Consider the following 21002-nt stretch of genomic DNA (forward strand, 5'->3'; position numbering starts at 1 on the left):
GCAGTCAGGGATCTCAGCTTTCAAACTCTGAAAGCAGCAAACCTGTATTTCTAATTACGATTGCAAATTATAAATTGTACATTTGTTTGTACAAATCACGAGAGTGATCCATCTGATGTTTGTTTAGCCAGTGGTTTAAGTACTATCAGGATAACTTATTTTCAGTGCTAATTGATGTATCTGTTGTAATCCTTCAGTGTTGTTTCTTTTTTTTTATTATTTTGTTGAGACTCAGATGTGGAGACCAAGTATTCTGCACTCCACCTTAATGGAGTAATACAGAAAACATGCCACAGTCACATAATACAGTAAGGTAGGAAGGGATCCTGATTAAGGACTACATAGGAATGCAAAAGCAATCTCTTTCATTTGCTTTGATACTAGGAAAAAGTACTGTAGAATTTAGAGCTCTTTGAATAGTAATCAGACAAAACAATATTGCATGCACTTAAATTACTGCTTCCTCAGTAGGGAAGAAAAATCATAAAACCATAACATGGATATTTACAGTCTTTGTGCTCCCTCCTTTGGGGTGGTATGCCTGGACTCAGCTTGCTTACAGAGGTCCCTGTGACCAAACAACTTTGCCTGTATCTTAAGAGATAAGGTAAATATTGCTGTTTCCTTATTAAACTAACTCGTGGTTAGGCCACAAGCAAGCTGAGAGGCAGTGCAACCACAGCAATCTTATGGGAGGGAAGAAACATGCTACAAAACTGTAAACATAAAATCCAGTTATCTCACAGGGAAGGTAGGATCCTGTGTCATACTGCAGCAAGGCAGTCTTACCCAGCAGGTTCCTTGGGTGTGCTCAGGTACTCTGGTCACAGGCTCACAGCAGTTCCTACCTGGTTACAGAGGTACAAAGCAGCAGTGGCTCATGTCATATGTCCTTCCATTGTTATGGAAGTGCAATAAAATAAAGCTGTATCAGCATCAATTGCTAGAGCTGAGCTATTCCAAAGGCGGGTCTCAATTCAGCACGGGTTTACAGCTAGGTAAACTTTCCTATAAGTGATTAAAACATTGATGAGTCATTGAGTGGATTTCCTCCCTTGTACATTCCTGGGACAGCATCCTGAACGAAGCTCTGATGGCTGCACTGGGCCAGCAAAGAGCTGCTGGCTCCAGATCTACACAACAGCTCACCTGATGCTTTCCAGTGAGTTGAACTGTACCGAAGATAAAAACTTCAATCACTTTCAGAGGTATTACATTTCACTGTACATAAGTATCTTCTGCTTTATAAATATGCTCCATTATACCCCCCCCCCTTCTATTTATTTAGAGATTTGTGATTGTTTTTAACTCTGTATAAATTAATTGTTCTTATTCTGTTGCCTTTAAAAAATAAAAGTATTTTTTTAAGCCAAACCATGGTTCTGTAACAGGAGTGTTTACATGTGTAACTTTTCAGTTGCTCTAGGTACGTGTTTTGTAAATAAATAAAAAAGGATTAAGTTACACACCAATGGATGCCCCAGTGCTCCTCTACTTGAAAGATCCACAAAAATAAAACCAAACTCTACTTCTAGGCTGATAAATACACAGTTAGGGTAATTTGACACAACTTTGTTCCATTCAGGAAGAAATAAATGCAAGCAACCTTTAGAACCAGAAATTTATTGTAGCTTATAGACTTTCCAAACTGACCTGTTACCAATATACCATCTGAAGAGTTATACCCACAGTGGCTACAAACTGCATCAGGACATTACAACCTTTCAGTATTACCATTAACTCATGATCAGCTTTAGTCTAAAATACAGCAGCTACAGTGACAGTATATGGCAGGATAAGTCTTCTACACATTAACACAGGACAGCTGTCAGACATAAGTTAAAAGTTTCCCAGTTAACTTAAAACTAGCAGTTATATTACCACGTAAGTAGTCAAAACCATTTCCCCATTTTAGAAATCTAAAACTTTACATTAAAAAAAAAAAAAAACAACACAAAAAACAGTAAGCTCATTGGGTGGGTTCTCCCTCCTGCTTCCAGGTCCATCTGTTATTGAAAAAGGCACTCCACAGAGTCTAATCTGTTACCCCCAGGTAAAACCCACCATTAGATCCCATTACATACATCAGGAGGCGAGATGCGTGCTAGAGAAGAGGTCTGCTCTGAAAATCAAAACTATAAACATTTGGACCAATCTTTATCTTTTTGAATTATGACCCTTTTTCTCCCCCTCCTTTCCCCCCACTCGGCTTGCTCACTGCTCCTCCAGCAGGCTTCTCCCGTGCAACATTTCCCTGCTGTGTACTCTTTGCCACTAATGAGCCTGCTGAGACATGGGCTCTGTGCATCTAGAACACGGGCAGATTACTAACAGAAGAACAGAACTTTGCTTACCGTGCTGAGGAGTGAATGGAGTCCTAGCTTCCTGTTACAAGCAAAACAAGTTACTCTTAGTCCACCTCTGAACATAAAAAAAGCAAATCAAGTAAGCAGGTATTCATTATTCGAGGCTCTGCATAGGACAGATAAAGTTAAACAGACAAGTCTTGCCTTACAAAGAAACTAGCACTCTCCACCATGGGGTCATAACTTATTTTTCGTACCTTTCAGTCATTTCTTTTAAAGAAGTCCTTTGCCATTCCAAGTTCAAACTTTGATCAGAAACAACCAAAATCAGCCATGACTTGGAATAGTATTAATGTGATTCCCAAGGTTTTCTGGTTGGATAATTTATTCTATAGTTTCACCAGCAGGAAAACACAATTTACTAAGTGTAAACAAAGGCTTAATACACCAACAGTCCAAGTTACTGTACAAGGAGCTACAGGGAATGCGTAGGAGTGCGTTAATAGAAATGGTATCAGCAATGCCCCAAACCCTCCCATTCCCAAACTAGAAAAACTGAACAGTCAAAAAAAACTCAATACCTATCTCTGTAGACTGGTAGCCAAGGTGTGCAGGTACACAGGTCGCAGGCCTTCTGGCTTATGTTACCAATGGGACAATCAATCAACTAAATCAACAACCCATCCTGCCAGCAACACCCTCAGACCATTGCTGCACTACAGGCAGCCTGGCTGTTTGTGACAGCACACCACAGCCTGATTTGCCCACCATCCACGTAGTGTTCTTCTCCCAATAACTTAAACAGTGCTTATGCTAAAACTTACTTAACTGGAAAAAAAAAAAGACAAAACAACAAGAAAATAAAGTAACAAACTGTTAGGCAGGGCAGCTGAACCTCTACAGAAGTTCCTAAAAGCCTTTACAGTTTCTCACAAGCTTGTCTGATCCCTCTGAAAATATAAAGGTAATTGGAGACAAAAAATAAAAAGGAAAACCAGAGCGGGGCATGAGTGAACACGGCAGTCAAGGCCAAGGACACTGCATTACTGACACATCTACACTAGATAACTGTGCCCGTGCTCCTGCTGCAGTAGAATGAGACTTGTATTATTTCATGCTTGATGACTTTTTACTTTAGCATGTTTTAAACCCCAATCCCTGTTTTCACTACCACAAATGACATAATTACATAATTCCAATATATTTACAAAATATTAAAAAGTCTGTTAATCTTCTACATATTAACCTCATTCTGCCACTTTACACATGCACTAACTTGGGAAAAGAAATAAAAGAAATCAACAGGCTGAAATGAGCAGCTTTACCCTTTGTCAACAAGCAATCTTTGCATCTTTCAGAAAGACAAAAAGGAACAAAGCTGGAATTGTTTCACAGAGCAATAAAAGTTCAGAAATGCATGTGCAATGTCTACAGATCTGCAGTCACTTAGCTGAGATGACATGAAGAAAAAGTGCAAGGTGGTTCCTCACATAGTGTAAAAAAATCCAGTCACTGAGGCATGGCTGAGGGAAAAGAGGTGCTAACTACAACTCTAGAAACAGCATCAGGAACTAGCTGACAGAACACAAACACTGGGATGTGTTGGATGAATCTACTGGCCAGAATGATTTTTTTTTAAACACCATGAATCCTTGGGAACAATGGAGTGTATTACAGCGGAGTCTTCTAGAGCAGAAACAAAGACAAAGGGAACAGCTAGAATCAATAACTGAGGGTAGAGTCATCCCATTCCAGCTGTTGCTGTCTATTAACATTCTGTTGGTCCTCCTCCTGCTCGCCTTCCTCCTCCTCACTGCTTTCAGACTCCGCACTAGTGATGTCATCCTCTTCTCCATCTTCACTTTCTTCTTCCTCTTCCTCCTCCTCTTCTTCACTGCTGTGCTGATCCTCATAAGTCTGTTAAGACAGAAATCAGCTGCTGATAGCATTTTGGCCAAAATTCCTTCAATTCTTTTGAATTTGAGCAGAAGGTACTATTATTGAGAAAGAACGATTAATTTCTTATTGATTTAAAAGTTCAGTAGTAATTAAGCAACCAGAAAATAGAAAGTTAAATAAGCTCATTAAAATAGTTCTGGTTCTGTAACATTCCTATCAATCCTGTCACTCTAAGCAAATTCACTCTTCAGTACCATCCAGTACTTCAAATTCTGCCAGGAAAGGATCCTTCAGTAACATTACATGAGTAGCATTAAGGTTGCACGTTTTTCTTGGGTTTTCTAAAAATTCAGATGCTAGCCACATCAGAGAGAAACATAAATATCATAAATACAGATGATGTTTCAACAATAAACTTTTGCAACTTTGGGAAAAAACGCTGACCATGATGAAGGCAGCATACAGCACGAGAAACAATAGTGTTAGACACCAACCTGTAAGACCTGATGCTGGAGTCCAGTGATTCCTGCCCCATTATGTATCACAAAGCTACAAGCCATGCCCCAAACATATCTGCTCCTGTTATTTTTCACTTTGGAGCATTGATTAAAAACTCACAGTGCTAACAGTTCTGTCTGTGTTCTATAGTTGCTTTTGCTCTACTCTCTGTCCACGTACAGTCATACCAGTTACAACTGCAACAGGGAATTTTCTGTAAAGTGCTGAGACACAGTCTTACTTCCATAGGATTCACAGTGATGGTCAATGCAGAGTCATCCCAGTCCATCTCGTTCTCCTTTCCAGTGTCCTGGTCACGCATTGTTCGCTGATGTGCAGCTCGGATTCTGAACACTCCCAGAATAATCATAAAAACCAGGAAACTCACACAAACTACAATCACAACAGTGGCTGTACTTGGAACAACTGCAACAACAACAGAAAAGGAGTTTCTTAGATGATACTGACAGTAATGTGTTTACATAATGGCAATAATTAATTCTGCGTTCCCATCACCAAGAAGGAAATGGTATTACACAAAGATTATAGGGAGCTACACAGAGGCAGTTTGTATAGGAGCACTGAAAACTCCGTAGAACATACTGAGGGAATAACTGAGATTCCTTCCTTGTACTGTTCATAAGAAATAATGCCCCTGTTCCTCACAGTCCTTTATCTAGGTCTTACAGTCCCTGTTAAGAACAGTACACCTCCTGTTTTCCCATGTATGCATCAGCACAGCTGCCCTTCTGGCTGGGAGATATTTCATACATCTCTAGCAATCTGCTTCTCCTTTGGGCAACAGCAGAATGGGATCAAGAAACTGCTTACATTTATTAGTCCAACACATGGGTTTAACTCTGGGAAAAAAAAGACTGTCTGCTACAAGAAGCCTCTGCATCAGTTTAACACTGGAAAAAAAATAATCAGAGGAACTTCTGAGACTGAGAATTCTTACCTGAAAATGGATGAGGGTTAGCTAGGTTGTGACCAGAAAGATCAACAAACGTGTGATGCACTGGATGTACAAACTGTGGTTGTGCAGCTATGTGATTAGCATGTTCAACGGGATTAGCTGTGTGGATAACATTCACCTAAGTACAAAAGGAAATGGTTAAACTCCAGAAATACAAGTTGACCTCTCAAGAGACAAAAAAAAAAAAAAAAAAAAAGGGCGGTGGGAGAAGAAAGATCTATTAATTTGCTTGAGTAATCATCTCATTCTCAATGACCACAGCTAGGATCTGTCACAGAGGATGATCATTCCAACCAGCAGTTACTCCTATGCTTCTTGACACATAATCCTACAGTTTTGAGCTCTCTGCTTTAGTCGGTGTGGCAAAGTTTATGCAAAGACATCAGTATTTGAGAATAACGCAGGTAAAGCCAGCTCATTATCAAATTCCAGTAGCCAGCCATTTTAATCCTGAAATAACAGTAAAGGAAAATGTATGATACATTAATTACACTCTCTTCCTTCCCATCTTTTCTTATTCTGCTGCTTATCTTCAGCTAGCAACAAAGAGAAAATCTGTATTACAGACTAAGGATGAAGGTAAAACTTCTCTCTACAGATTAACTCACGCTTAGCAAAGCTGGCTTTTAACAACTGCAAGCTCATTGTCACACGGCATATTTCACATTTCCTTGCCAAACAAGCAGAGCTAAACATACCACTCCTTTGGGAGAACGTTGTGATATAGGGTACCTGACCAGCTGCACAACAGGAAGAGAGCAAGTTCAGTACACAAAAAGAAAAGCATCTGCAGTTCAATAGTTTTGGAAAATCCCAACTCAAGCTCAGAGAATTTCCTCAGGAAACCTAGCCATATTAATTAGTTAGGCTCTGCAACCTTACTTCCCAGCCTACCATATCCCCTCAACTAATGGGAAATGCAACTGTTAATTTCACTGTCACCCTTCTGGTCAGCTTTAAAACAAAGCAATTCAAGCTCACGACTGAAAGATGCAGAGGTATGTGAGAGTTCCACTCAATTACAATAATTTCATGTTCCAGAAGCTGAAATAATTAACCTCCATTCTACGGCAGAAGAAATGCAACTTTAGGCTGACTATGCTTTTACATCAGTGTTTACTATCAGTGTTTGAAGGTTCACACTAGCTAAACAGTAAAGGGCCCAGCAAATCCATTTGCAGAAACCTGTGAGTTCTATGTGAAAGCTACTCAAATCTCTGGTTGGTACAGCACTTCCACTAGTTCCTTCACATTTTTCCCCCTAGAATTTATATGCTGTCTTTCTAATTTAATGGTTTTTCCTTCACGCTTCCATTACCCATATTACTTTCACTACAACAGAACAGTTTCCACAACTGCTTCACCTCTGTTCAGGCAGCCTTACTTAAAGATGAAACATAGGATTAAGAGAACATATTTAAAACACTGCTTAAGCTACATGAGTTTATCAGTATCTACAGGGCAGAAATCTAAATAACTTACTGATAATAATCCATCAGTTGAGGCAACAACTATCATCCAACCCATCCCTCCAGACTCTACACCTCCCAGAGGAATCGGAAGAACTTACATACCTCTACTTTAAACTCATTGCTGACATAGCGCCCATTAAGCTCTGAACAAACTAATTTGAACTTTCTGTCAAAAAGAGAAACAGCATGCCAGTTTCTGTAGCGTATCAAATGCAAAACTTCCTCATAGCTAGCCATAGTATCAACTCCTGTGGAGAGGAAAAGAAACAAGGAAGGTGGTTACTTTGCAAAAGCCTAGTGCAACACCATATACTCTACAAACCACACTCTCTTTCTTTGAGTAAGTTTTCTTGGCAGATTTTCAGTCAGCAGAATAAAAAATAACACCATTATGACAGATGGACACACGTGGCTTCACTGAAATCTTGTGGTTTTACTTTGTGGTAAAATCTGAGATTCAGACGGTCTGTACAATCCTTTCTTTTGAATATGTAACACACTCTGAACATAAAATAGAAAGGAATGACGCACACTCCACAGGACCGGATTATCTGTCCTAGAAGAAAGCCTTTTCCAGGGGGCAAAGTATACTTCATTTCCACAGTTAAGTAACCTGCAATTTAAAGGACACCAGATCTCCAAAGAAAGGAGATTCCAGAATGACCTATTTTCTAGAATCAGTTTTCCACAAAACAGTGCAAACACCTCTGAGCCTCAAATTCCAGTTCAAAAACGAGCTATCTGGAGTATGGTATTACAACTCATCTATTAAGCACACTGATTTCAGACTTTCCTGCATGAGCAAAAGAACTAAGTCCCACCTGTGATGATCATGCCGAGGTTGGAACTACTCATCTCAATGCCTTTCTGCTGTAATCGTGTCATGTCAACTTCCAGGCTTTCTTGATCCTGATTTAGCTCTTCTCCCACCACTGTTACTTCACACGTATCCAGGTTATGCATGATTTCTTCAGATACCAAAGATTCTTGTACTAAAAAGTAGAGAAATTGACAAGGAGATAAGCACAAACAAGGGAAAGTAGACAAGAGGCCATGAACTACAAAATATCTCATGCAAACAGAACTCTTCTTTCAAATCAAACATTAAGATCTGGCCTGAAGTAAAGAGATCAAGTATTCAAGATATAACAAAATAAATAATTGATTCCTTACACAGAGGTAATGGCTTAAGACTTACTACCATTTCCAGGAAAATTTTTGTTAGCCCAGAGCAGAGTAGCTACACCTTTTCCACAAGTGATACACACCTTGTTCCCCCTACTAGATTCTTACTGCAGGAGAAATCCATGTCTCCTTGCAAGAGGAAGACCCTCCAAACATGATCACAGAGTAGAATAAGGGTAAGTAATGGCTTCCAGCAGAAATTATGCTACCTGTAGGATCTTCATCCCCATCTCCATCTGGCTCCACCTCCCGTGTGATGGTACTTATTATCCGAAGCTCAGGGAAGAGGGAAATACCCTCAGAACTCTCAAACTCTGAAGCAGACCGGGCGAAATGGTTGATGCCACTAAGGCTGATTTTTGGTTCCTCTGGTTGCAAGACCATTACATATCCCTCCACAGAAGGAATGGAGACACAGGCCTCTTCATTGAAACACCTGTGAGACACAGAAGCACAGTCAAGGCAGCTATTTGAAAAGGAGGCACAATTACGCACAGTAATTGCTTAATAAATTAAAAATGCTCTGTCTCAGACCCAAGAGCCTTAGAAAAATTCATCAACCGTGTTGGAAGAATTCCCCAGCAAGGGAACAATCTTACAATTAATTTTTACTTACATTTAACATTTTGCCCCATTTTCTATGCTAACAGTTACAGATAACAACTTTATTGAAGCCTGTGACACTGGGTATGTCCTCGCAGTGCAGCCTGGCAATGATAAATCTCCCATCTCTTATATACTCCCTACTACATTCTTAAGAAGAAAAGAGAATTAAACAGCTGCCATAAACAAATTTGTGACAGCACATACAGCAAGGGTCTTCTGTGTATCAGAACTGAGATATGCCAACATATTCTCAGGCCTCAGTACCCCCATACAGAGGAACATTATTTCAGCACCAGAACATACTTGACAGCACTGGTGATTTTAAGCCTCCGGATTCCAGGTGTTGGGAATTGGCGAGAATTCAAATAGGAAACGTGCTGCATGGCCTTATCAACTCTGTCAATATCATCCCCTTCTATGCTCAGTGCTGACTGACTAGGGTTCATGTGGATCTGAAATAATAGAAGGGAGAGAAAAAAAAAATGGAACAAAAACAGAAAAATGATCAGGTACTTAAAACTGGAAGTTCAATATTGTTTAGTCAGGCAAGGGCTGGGATAGTTACATCTGTATTCAAAGCAGTGAGGGCATTGTTTATGGGTCTTGAGCTTCATTTCCTTCTTCCAGTAAAATTCACTTAGTATTTTGTCCTTCAGGAAGTAAATCTAGGCACTTACAACAGTTCTGATGTGAAGTAATATCAGACAGAGACAGCTAATATGAAAGATAAATTCAGACTTGTTCATGCAATCTTACTATGAAAAATATTAATAACAACAAAAAAAAGATATTTAAATCAGGTTAATTCTACTAAGCTGCTTGGTAAGAATCTCTGCCTGGTGTAGCTGTTAAAACAAAGGCTTTCAAATATCACATTTCTTCTCTGAAGTTCCAGAGAATATGGTAACTTTCACTCTTAAACTCTGCTATGACCACGTCTGTACTAGAAAGATTTGCATGTGTCACAATAAATAAGCCTATTTTATTTAGGACACCCCCTAATTAACTACTTGCAATATTTGCATCTATTAATCACTACAGTCCCCTTCATTAATATGTAACTTTACCTTCACGCCTTTGCCAACACCATCAGCAATTTGCAAATCCAGTCCTTCCTTGCAGGTATACAGGCAATCTATCACTTTCTTATTTTCTAGTTTACCAGAACGAATCATCAAACCTGCCAGATTGCCTCGGAAGAACTGAGCCATGCGGAGTTCACCACCTTTATAAAGAAAGGAAGGAAAAATATTTAAAGATGTTGATTTTTTTTACATTTTTCTTCTGTAAAACAATAAATACACTTTGTGGCTCCACAGTATATTACAGACATGCATGTTAGTTTTTTTATCCGCTCTTGGCGTTAACCTTATCATTATGTTCAAGCATAAAGAAAGAATTCAACAGTTCATCATGCACATGGCCTTCAAAACATAACTGTGTGGCCATCTTGAACTGTTATTTCCATAGCAAGAATTTCTTTTGCTCATACAGCGAGGTGGTGTTCAGAACCAGTTAAATGAACTGAATCCTGAATTCTCATAATGAGGTACTAACTTCAACTAGAGTTTTCTCTGTAAAAGCAGCAGTGCCTACCAAGGTAGGAGACAACAGCATCAGTCCTCTAGCTGTTCGCTCTCTAAGCTAAGCTGATCATTTCAGGCTCTATTTACACTCAACCTCACACAAACACAAAATCTGTCAGGGTGTGAGGCACCAATACAGACTGCCCAGACACACTGTGTGTGCCCTGTTCTTGGAAACACTCAGGGTCAGGCTGGACCTGGCTCTGAGCACCTGATCAAGCTGTAGGTGTTCCTGTCCATTGCAGGTGGACCAGATGGCCTCTAAGAATCACTTCCAACTCAAACAATTCTATGATTCAACTCATCCTGTATGAGATATCTAAGAGTTAATGAGTCCTCTCTAACTGTGCCATCTCAGCATGCAATAAAAGGAGGAGTTTACACATCTATGTTAATTGCAGTCTTCTAAGCATCTGACATATTTCATTTTTTTGAACACAACACCAAATGATCACCTAGTGAACTAGTAACTGGCAGCCATAAGACTCCACCTGAAAATTTGTATTTCAAAGTCATCACTTGGTAAGCTAAGATTTTTATAAAGGTGTCTAAGCTTGTTTTACAGATTCTGGGTGCTGAAAGATCCCTGACATAACTCAGAAGCTTTCAGTAGTTAATTGCTGTGTTACAAATCTTATTTCCAGTTTAGACTTGTACAGCTCCAGAATTCTGTTACATCCTTGCCAAACTAAAGCACGACGCACAGCTAGAAATCTCATCTCAGTTGAATTTAGACCGTTTCAGGAATGTTTAAACTATTCAGAACAAGCACACAACTTGAACGTACTTTTAGAAATACACACTTGCCTCAACTCAAGACAAAAAAAAATCTACTCAACTATGTCGATAAATGTCTAAGAAAATAAAACCCTGTAGCCTAACTGGGAGCAGAAGCATTTACTCATCAAATGAGTATCCAAATCCACTGTCAAGATGGAATCCTTTATATATAAGCAATCTGATGTAAATATAAAATTGTTTGAGTAGGGAGCAGAACTACCCAATTTCAAAGATCCTTTCCAAACTATGGAGTGACTCTATGCTATACACAAACATACCTTCATGCATATGCACACACACATAGGATGAGATGTATTTAAGTTTTAACAAAACTGTTATTAATTAAATCAATTGTAGCTAATATTTGGCAACAGCAACTTAATTTACACCACTTCACTGCAATCAAATGGTGGCAAATTTGTACGTGGGTGTGCAATTGGTTGGAAAAAAAAAGAAAAAAAAACCAAAACAATGGAAAAAAATCAGCTGGCAAAGCTCTGGAAATCAAGGCACGATGAAGAAACAAGCCTAGGAGAGGATTATGTGAAGGTCAATGGCCCGAATGCAATGCCTGCTTTTCATGCTGTGTGTGAGATGAAGCAATGTCTTGGCTTAAAAATGAAATAAAACAGTAGGGAAAAAACTCCAGCAACCTGCAGAGGTCTCAGGCAGGGTTTCATTGTCATTTTCATTTCCTGTATATTCTGTAGAAAAGCAAGACAAAGAATAGGACAAGAGGGAAGCAACCAGGTCGTTACAGTTTGGCAAATTCTCTCTTGGGTCACAGAAAATACACACCACTGCTATCCCTCAGAAATATGCATATACTCCACCCAGCTTCTGAAAGATTACATCTTCTCTGAAAATTAATAAGTACAATGCAGGGAACAAGCATTACTGTGCTTTCACAGGAACAGGCATTCATGACAAGACAATTCACTACCGATGAGATCATCAGTGAGATGCAGGACTACCAACTGACACAGTTCTCCTCTAATAATATTAGTAGTATCATATATACTCATTAGTCAATTTATCAGATGGAAGTATGCAAGAATAAACAAACCAAAACAGGAAAAAAAAAAACCCATGCCAAAAAACAGTTTTTAACCTTCTTAAATAAACATTAAAACCCCAGAATTTCTCCCCCCTTAGAGGTGTGCTGTATATATAACTTTGGACAGCCTGACTTAGTTAAAAATCTTTGTAAGGCAATGCCTTACAAGTGCCCTAACTTCACTCTTCTGTCATATCTGTTTTTCCTTTTGTTTTCTAACTGTCTAAAAATCAGACCTTTGGTGGAATCTTTAAAAATCTATAGTTCTTGTATTCCAGACTTTCAGTCTGTTATTATTAAAAAGTAAACTCATGTCAGAAGAAATTAAGCATCATATAATGTTGCGAGTGTGAAAGCACAGAAGTTTGTAAATTAAATGTTTTTTGTTAGGATGCAGCATATATGGAAACCCTTACACAATCCACATACTCAGTTAGAACTCAGTTTCCAAGCTTTTTCCAAGCAAAATCAGCCACTTGAATTTCCCCTTGAGCTAGAATAGATAGTTGGAAAGTTACAAACAGAATATGAGATGAATTATGGGGAAAATAATTAATTGACTCAAAGTGATAACAAAATGAATTTAACACTAAAATAACATAAATGCTGAAAGATAGTGACCATCCCACAAAATACTATTTGATGGAGAAAATATTTTGATAACTCAACCTTCACTTACACTTGAAATCCTTAACATTCAAAGAAAGAAAAAAAAGAGACATTATAAAATCAGCAACCATTAATTTGATAGAAATGTCTCAAAGTTTTCTATTTGTCAGTCTTTTACAAGCTACTTCTATGCACTACTGCAGATTGCAACTACAGTCTACATTCTGAATTACAGTAAAACAGGTATGATATAACACTGCTCTCTCTCTCTCTGACCCAAAAGATCAATTCGTTTCCACCTAGGATGTAATTTAGTCAGCAAACCAAACATTTCAGTTCAGGACTGCAAAGCAAGAGCTTTGTTACAGGGACTTCCAGCAATCAGCTATCAGTGCTCCATGTTCAGGTGCTTGCTACCTTTTTTCCCCAAGGTTTGAAGAGTAGATTTCACAGGTACTAGAGAACACGAATTAGCATTTTACAGTTTGCAGAATACTGTCTTTTAACCAGAATCTGCACATTATAAAGTAGATGCTTCTTATATTTCTATTAGCAGAACTGATAAAATACCCAGGAGATAGCATCACTGTGCTGGTTAGCTGAATTGCCTACTGGCCATACTTGGATTAATGAGAACATTTTTTCTAAAACATGCCATTCAACCTACTTGAAATTAGTGTTCTCCATAATAAGGTTAAGTATAAGATGCACTCTTAAAACTGTTAATAAGAAACAGCTATCTATCTGTATCCTCACATATACCAGAGAAACCTCTTTGCTGGAATGCTGCTTGGTGAGTAGCTTTGTCATTCATACACACACACAGCCAGTAAACAAACTGACAAAAAAATCAACTCACTGAAAAAACTACTAAGAAATATCAGATATCAAAAATCAAACCCAAAAATCTTCTGCAAGAAACATTAGAAGTTATCTTTCTTCCAACAGAAATAAATATATTAACAATTGTAAAGTTACCTTGCCAACATGCTCCAACTACTAGCTGAGTTTCTATTTTTGAAGGATGAAGTGGATAATCTTCAGTCACTGGGAAAGGATCGTAAGAAACACCATCTACATAAAGTGTTACTGCAGGAAATTCAACATTGAGGACATAATGGTGCCATTCTTTGTCACAAACCTAAATAAAAAAGGTTTAAAAGTTGTTTTAATATTTAAGACAAGGACTGCAGTTGAATAACTGGATCTGATGTGCATTTTGTGTATGCCCACATGCAGACATACTAATAGGTGTAAGCCTGCATAGATGTTCTTTATGTTTCACACATATGGAACATACATGAAAAAAACAAAGGAACTGTAAAACATCTATAAGTAATTTCTTCCATAGCCATTATAGAAAGCTGCATCTATTTCCATTTTTAGTTTTTATAAGATCTAAACATTAAGAGTGTATTTAAATAAAAAAATACACATCTACATGTTAGCACATTTATAAATACTGTTATAAAATAACATTACTAGACAAAAGTAAAAAAAAGCTTGTGCTGAAAGCGACTGTTTACAGACACATCTGATCATTCAAAGTCAGCTACTTTTTAGAATGCAATCATCTTTCCCTAAGGACATATATGGGCATTTTTCCATTAAAACAATATACATACTGCACAGAAAACAGTAGGATAGTTCAAGCTATCTTAGAATGTAACTCTGGTCAGGTAACTGATGAGACCCAGCGAGCTGGGAAAACAGATAAAATATCCAGTCCCTTTTGTCTCATTCTTCATGATCATAATCATCATAAATTCACAGAAATAAATTCTGCAAATTATAGCAATATCAAAGAAAAGACATAGTATTATAGCACCTGCTTTCAAATCTAAAAAAATTAACATTAGATGAACTGAAAGAACACAGACAACTCTTCTCCCTAAACAGGAGAGAAAGTACCTGCATCCCTGAGAGCCCCATTACTCTCTTTTTGTGGTGTAAATACCTAATTATATAAATTGACTCATCGCTATCTACAATATGTGTACTTACTGCTGGCAGTGTGTATAACGTTACAGATTTTGTCCCAGTGTGGAAGAGTATCAAGAAGTTATTTTGTTATTCCATTAAACACATTGATGCAAAAGTGTTGCATGCTCAGAAGTACTCCTCTGCTATAAACAATCTGGAACGCCTATGCTTCCTGTTTTCATATGCACTACGTTATAGTGTATTTAGTGAAGATAACTGACGCAATGGTTGAAGTCTGGCATTTTATTTTTATACATACATCCACATTTTACTGCCTTTCTGGAATACGACTTATACTTTATTTCATGAACATCTCATTGGATTTAATGAAAGCACTGAAGCAGTAAGTTGAAATAAAGCTGAACAAGTAGAGCTGCTACTATCCCTGGCACTTATCACAAGTACATACCACTGGGTTCTATAGAACCTGCTATCAGAAGTGTCTCGAATTGTAAAAAATATTTGTTAACAATCACATTATTAGAAAGTTTAGGCTCCAATGCTCTTCACTGCACTCTAACATTTTAGCAGTAGCCCAAACTTACTTGGTTTAGTTTCCAATGGAATTCTGCAGGCTTGTAAGTCTTTCCCTCTGAAGGATCTTGCCGGAAGAGGAAAACAAGTCGGCAGTTGTGTACGTACAGCGCGTAGTGGTGGCGGTTCATATCTGCACGAGAGTTTCAAGTATTTTTATTCTCTCCTCTAAGTATTAGGCACTCAAAACAATTCATCAGTTCTGAATACTCGTATGTAAATGCCACAGTAATAGATAAAAACCAATATATAAGCAAATCAGATGTTAACTATCTCTTACCTCCATCTAGAAAAAATAAATATATTGCAGTCAATGCTGTCACTAAACCTGATATGTGGATCTTAAGGATTTTTGGCAGTACCGAGAATAAGGCCATTTGTGGAGGTGTAAAAATTAGATTTCTTTGCCAGAGTAATACACCTACCATGATGAAAAGAAATGCATAACATAAATGTCAGAAAAATAAGTCAACCTCATTTCAGCTGAAGCTAGATAATCTAAGTGCACACCTCTACAGGGAAGTACAATAAAGAACAACTCTGCAGTCCACTTCCTTTCACTTCCAAGAAAAACCTAGAGAAAACACAAGGTTCCCATGTATGCTGCCACAGCATATAAAAACAAAATCCAACAAGTTAGACTGTTCATACTTGATGCGGAGCGGCTGAGGGAGCTGGGATTGTTTAGTCTGGAGAAGAGGAGGCTCAGAGGAGACCTTATTGCACTCTACCACTTCCTGAAGGGGGGTTGTGGTGAGGAGGGGGTAGGCCTCTTCTCCCTGATAAGTAATGACAGGACGAGAGGGAATGGCCACAAGTTGCGCCAGGGAAGATTTAGATTAGACCTCAGGAAGCATTTCTTTTCTGAAAGAGTGGTCAGGCACTGGAATGGCCTGCCTAGGGAGGTGGTTGAGGCACCATCCCTAGCGCTGTTCAAGAAGCGTTTAGATGAGGTGCTAAAGGACTTAATTTAGTAGTTGGGTAGAGATAGTGATAGGAGGATGGTTGGACTAGATGATCTTATAGGTCCTTTCCAACCTTATGAACTTATGAACTTATGAACTTATGAACTGACAAACCTGTCTTGTCTGAATTGCAAAGAATTGTCTCTTTCTCTTTGGTTCCAGGCCCGTGCCTCATCCATACAGAAATCATGAAGGGTTCTTTCAGATTGACTGTGACAACACCATCTGGAATCTTCACAGCCTGTGTGCCATTAAACTCAAAGACTTGGTCACTGTCATGACCATTATCAGTAGGAAGTCCTATCGTCCAGTTTGCAGCACTACTTGGAGAGGGAAGTAGTTCAGCTGTGCCAGAAGCAGCACCTACAACAAAAATGCTCACATGAAAACAAAGTAGTAACCAGAAAGCTCACAGCTAGCTTCATATCCGTTTTTAATGAGCATTAGTTTTACAGCACCACTTGTCAGCATTAAGCATTATCATTACGTATCAGACAGTTCTCCTACCAAATAATACAGCATTAAAATTAGACATATCTAATATCATGATCTCTTCCATATGTTTAATTTCTGGGTAGCTTACTGATCTCATTGAAAATGCTTTGCTTGCTATCTCTGCACATGCAGAACTTTACTTATCCTCTATCTCAGGAACCACTACATTAATACCATTTGCCCCTCACATCCATGAAAATAATGCTTTTTTCTTGCCACTATGGTAGCTGTAAGATTAATATCCATCCAGCTGAAGAGATCTGCATAAGAATATCACACTGAACCCAAGCAGATCACTGTCTAATAAGACTGCGTGTGTTTTAACATAATATTCAGCCTAAAAGAAGCACTTTATCATAAGAAAAGCATTCTTACCACAAAGTCTGTGAATGGATTTCTCAGAGTAGGTGTCTCTATCACAGCCTTTCCCAATATGATTGGTTTCTAGTTCAACTGTTGCCTGAATTGAGGTTATTGGCTCATCACATGTCTCCAAACGCATACTTGGGAAGAGGGCTAAAGAACCAGTACCAGGTTCATATTCTATTCTTTTGCTCCAACCTGTACAATTATTCAAAGAAACATTTAAAAAACACTTCCATTTAACTGAAGGCAGTGGCAAAGAAGAATGAAAAGAGCTCAAACTAACCTTGCCAGCCAGGCTTGCACGTAGGCTTAATGCTAATTTTAACCAATACATCCTCAGCAGCTCTCTTCTTCCCACAGTCATACGCAGTGACTGTCAGTTTATACTGATGCTCTTTACCATAGCTTAACTTTTCTGTGTTTTTTATGTAACCTGGAAAAAAAAAAAGTTGTATTCAGAAATGAATATTTCAGGATCAGTACTGCATTAAACTGTCCTGGCTTTGCTTAGTCAGGCTCCTTGGACATCTGGAAATAGTCCACAGATCACAGACCAAATGGAAATGATATAAACACAACGCTACACTTCAAACCCAATATCCACAACACTGAATTTCAGAGCCACATGTAAGCATCTCACTTGAAAAAAAGCTCACAAATAGAATCCCACTTTTGAAAGCAAAAGAAAACAATAGGCCAAAAAAAAAGAACTTACTAAGAGCAGGTTTAAAACATAATACAGGTGTCTTTTTGTTCTGAGAAGTACTTTACAAGAAACAAAACATGCCAACTATCTGCTCAGTGCATCAGTACATAGTGACTATACTGTGCACTGAAAGGCATTTCACTTTTTATTATAAATTCCAAGTGCTAAACGTGTCCATTTAACTGCATCACAGGAAAGGGTTAAAGCAGGGTTGCTGCAGTTTTATGCTGATCAATTTGAAGCCCTATGCCTAAGGCAGTGAATGACAGTAATTCCCACTCGGTCTTGCATGATATTCTTACCGTCCTTGTCAATTGCAAAAGGAACATCCGGAGTTACAATTTCATAGTTGCAAATCTGGCTGAACTGAGGTGAACAATCTGCATCCACTGCTTCCACTTTCAGGATGTTATCATACCTCTTCCCTTCAATAACTGTTGCCTTGTATGACTTCTCTTTAAACACGGGAGAATACTCATTAACATCGTTCACCTGAATGTGTACTGTTGCTCTGAAAATGAAACAGCAAAGTCAGTTTTCGTTGCAACTCTCCCATCCATGTGTGGATTCTGATAAAACATCTCATTTACAGATGAAACTACTCCAGAATTTAAGCTCCCTGAAGGAAGCCACAAACTGCTAACAAGACTAAAAATCTCAAGTACCCTAACTGGAAGAGCAGTGAATATTTTCCCTGCATGGTTCCACGTTATTGTTCACTATTGCTGCTTAAAATTAGATGCCCAATATTGCAACTACCAAGTTGCTGCCACTTTCCAGAAATATAACAAAGTACAGCTGTGACAAAATAGGCATTTAGTTCTGATAACAGTACGATCCTTTCAGTTCTCCTCTGCTGTCAGAGTATTTGATATAAACATCCAATTTTTATTTCATGTGAATAAGAATGGCAGTCATGACTTGTCTTGGACTAAGAGCTCAATCAAGTGCATTTGATTAGCTTTCTTTTCATAATGAAGTACCAAGGGCTGTATGCCAGTGTAAACTGATTTATCTCCTGGATATAGGAATAAGAGATTAGACAATTTAAATTAAAAAAAAAAAAAAAGAAAAAAAGCAGTAGCAGGATTCACTGTAACACATATCCAGCAAGCTAAATAATCCTAAGCAGATTGGGTCTGGAATATACACAAATGGAAAAAATACGGGGTTTAAGTCAGTGATCAAGAAAAGGTGAACAAGTCTCTGAAATACAAACTAATAAAGAATCCAATCTCTACAGCCCTTATATATGAGCAAAAGACTTAAAATGCTTACATTAAAAAAGTATCCTTAAGGTTCTCTTTTACTCTGCACACCCAATCAATTACAGCAGTAAAAGGCATTCTTTAACTAACACTGCTTGTACTACTGACTACAGTAACAGACAGCCATGAGGCAGGACATTTTGAGAGTGGTTTGTAGGTACAGGTTTTAGAAACCCATTATTCTGTGGCAAAAGCAGAGCTGCAGAACACAGTCCTGTATCACAGAGCAATGCTGTAATGACAGCTTAACCAACCTCTGCTGTCTTAGCTCGCTACACAGAGAGAAATTTGCACAGCCATAACACTGCATCACTTGGCAACCACACATATCACACCTCTACCAAGGAAGCTGTGTTCTGCTTGCTCAGAAAGGCAAAAGATCAGCCACTTGCATGCCAGACACTTTAACTATTTATTCATGCACTTCCATGAAATGCCCAAGATAAGGAATTTCTAAATATATATACTGAGGAGATCGAATGGCTGCCTTTTTATTAGGAACTTCCCAGTTCTACTTTTGTTACCTTTTCTCTAGCTTACACATTTTGATACAACTCTTATTTTAGCTTTATATACATTCTTTTGGATCTATCAAGAAGGAAGTTTACATCTCAACCAACCTGTACAGGCACAAAAATACATTTCAGTTCTACAGTGTGGAGAAGGAACCATACAACATCAAACTGAGCTAAGCATTAATTCCAGGCAACCAAACAAAATGAATATTGCCATCTTTTTGTTTCAGATGTTTCATCAAAAGTAAAATGGAGCATCAAATAGAAATCTGACAGGGATATCTATTTTTCATCAGTGTAACTCTTATAAAAGATAACTTTCTGCTGTATATTTGAAGCATACAGCTACAGAATAACAACAGGATTTAACACCAAGATGACTTCTGGTAAACTAGTCCTCATCTTGTTTGTGTCCTTTGCTTTGCACTAACAGCAATCTTCCACATGCTTGGCAGATGTTGACACCAGGGTGCTATATCATTACTTGCAAGTCAAATTCTAGAGAGCATTTAAATTGTGGTTTATTCTTTAGATAAAGATTGCTTTGTTCCCATCCTTTAATCTAGGCAGAGAAGAACCTCATGCTACTGATCTCACTTTATAGGGTGAGGCCAGCTGGAAATTACAGCAATATGTATTCTTTTCCATTTTGTCATGGCTTACTGAACCAGTTTATTTGGTTTTGAAACTGAACTCTGAAACAATGTCTGTAACTGGCATCCCACGCGAAATCTTTACATCAATTCAAGCCAGATTTTAAATATTTCAGGAGCCATCAGAGATGTCAAGGGAAAAGCAGTATCATCTAAAATACAGTTAGAGATATCAAAACAGTTCATTTCCATTTTGCTACACTGCCACTATATGGAAGTCTTCCACTATTAACACTTGGTTTGCATTTACTCTAAACACACAGGACGTAAATCATCACAAGCAGGAGGCCAGTTGAAACCAAACTTCCCCTCAGCCAACCACAGACTTACTTACTTGTGGGATTTTTTTGCATTTGCTCCATCTGGTCCCTTCCCACAGTCGTAGGCCTGTATGGTGAACGTGTAGTCCTTCTGTAGCTCACAGTCAAGCTTTTCTTTGGAGCGTATTATTCCCTCACCAGTGGATTTATCCACTACCACTGCTTCAAAGGGGACATTCTGCCCATGAATTTTAAATCCACAAATCTCACCTACAGATTCAAA

At 38.4% G+C, this 21002-nt stretch overlaps 1 protein-coding gene across 4 annotated transcripts in view; it reads right to left on the bottom strand.

Moving 5' to 3' along the window:
* Positions 1-3048: 3048 nt before the first annotated feature.
* Positions 3049-21002, bottom strand: part of CLSTN1 (calsyntenin 1) — a 33845-nt gene continuing 15891 nt past the window's right edge. For 2 of the 4 annotated variants that reach the window (XM_065738028.1, XM_065738027.1), the window contains 16 exons: positions 20794-20989; positions 18326-18534; positions 17601-17750; positions 17327-17512; positions 16571-16819; positions 15503-15624; positions 13953-14115; positions 11962-12012; positions 10010-10167; positions 9246-9394; positions 8546-8772; positions 7973-8143; positions 7254-7399; positions 5662-5797; positions 4945-5129; positions 3049-4223 (listed from right to left, as the gene is read on the bottom strand). In XM_065738028.1, the coding sequence (XP_065594100.1) occupies positions 4029-4223; positions 4945-5129; positions 5662-5797; positions 7254-7399; positions 7973-8143; positions 8546-8772; positions 9246-9394; positions 10010-10167; positions 11962-12012; positions 13953-14115; positions 15503-15624; positions 16571-16819; positions 17327-17512; positions 17601-17750; positions 18326-18534; positions 20794-20989 (2693 nt within the window). In that variant the 3' untranslated portion in view covers positions 3049-4028. The remainder of the gene's footprint in view (positions 4224-4944; positions 5130-5661; positions 5798-7253; positions 7400-7972; positions 8144-8545; positions 8773-9245; positions 9395-10009; positions 10168-11961; positions 12013-13952; positions 14116-15502; positions 15625-16570; positions 16820-17326; positions 17513-17600; positions 17751-18325; positions 18535-20793; positions 20990-21002) is intronic. The other 2 variants (XM_065738030.1, XM_065738029.1) reach the window with 1 other exon arrangement.

This window comes from Cyrtonyx montezumae, unplaced genomic scaffold (assembly GCF_038088225.1).
Source record: "Cyrtonyx montezumae isolate F1298 unplaced genomic scaffold, pur_monq_1.0 scaffold_21, whole genome shotgun sequence".
Lineage (NCBI taxonomy): Eukaryota > Metazoa > Chordata > Aves > Galliformes > Odontophoridae > Cyrtonyx > Cyrtonyx montezumae.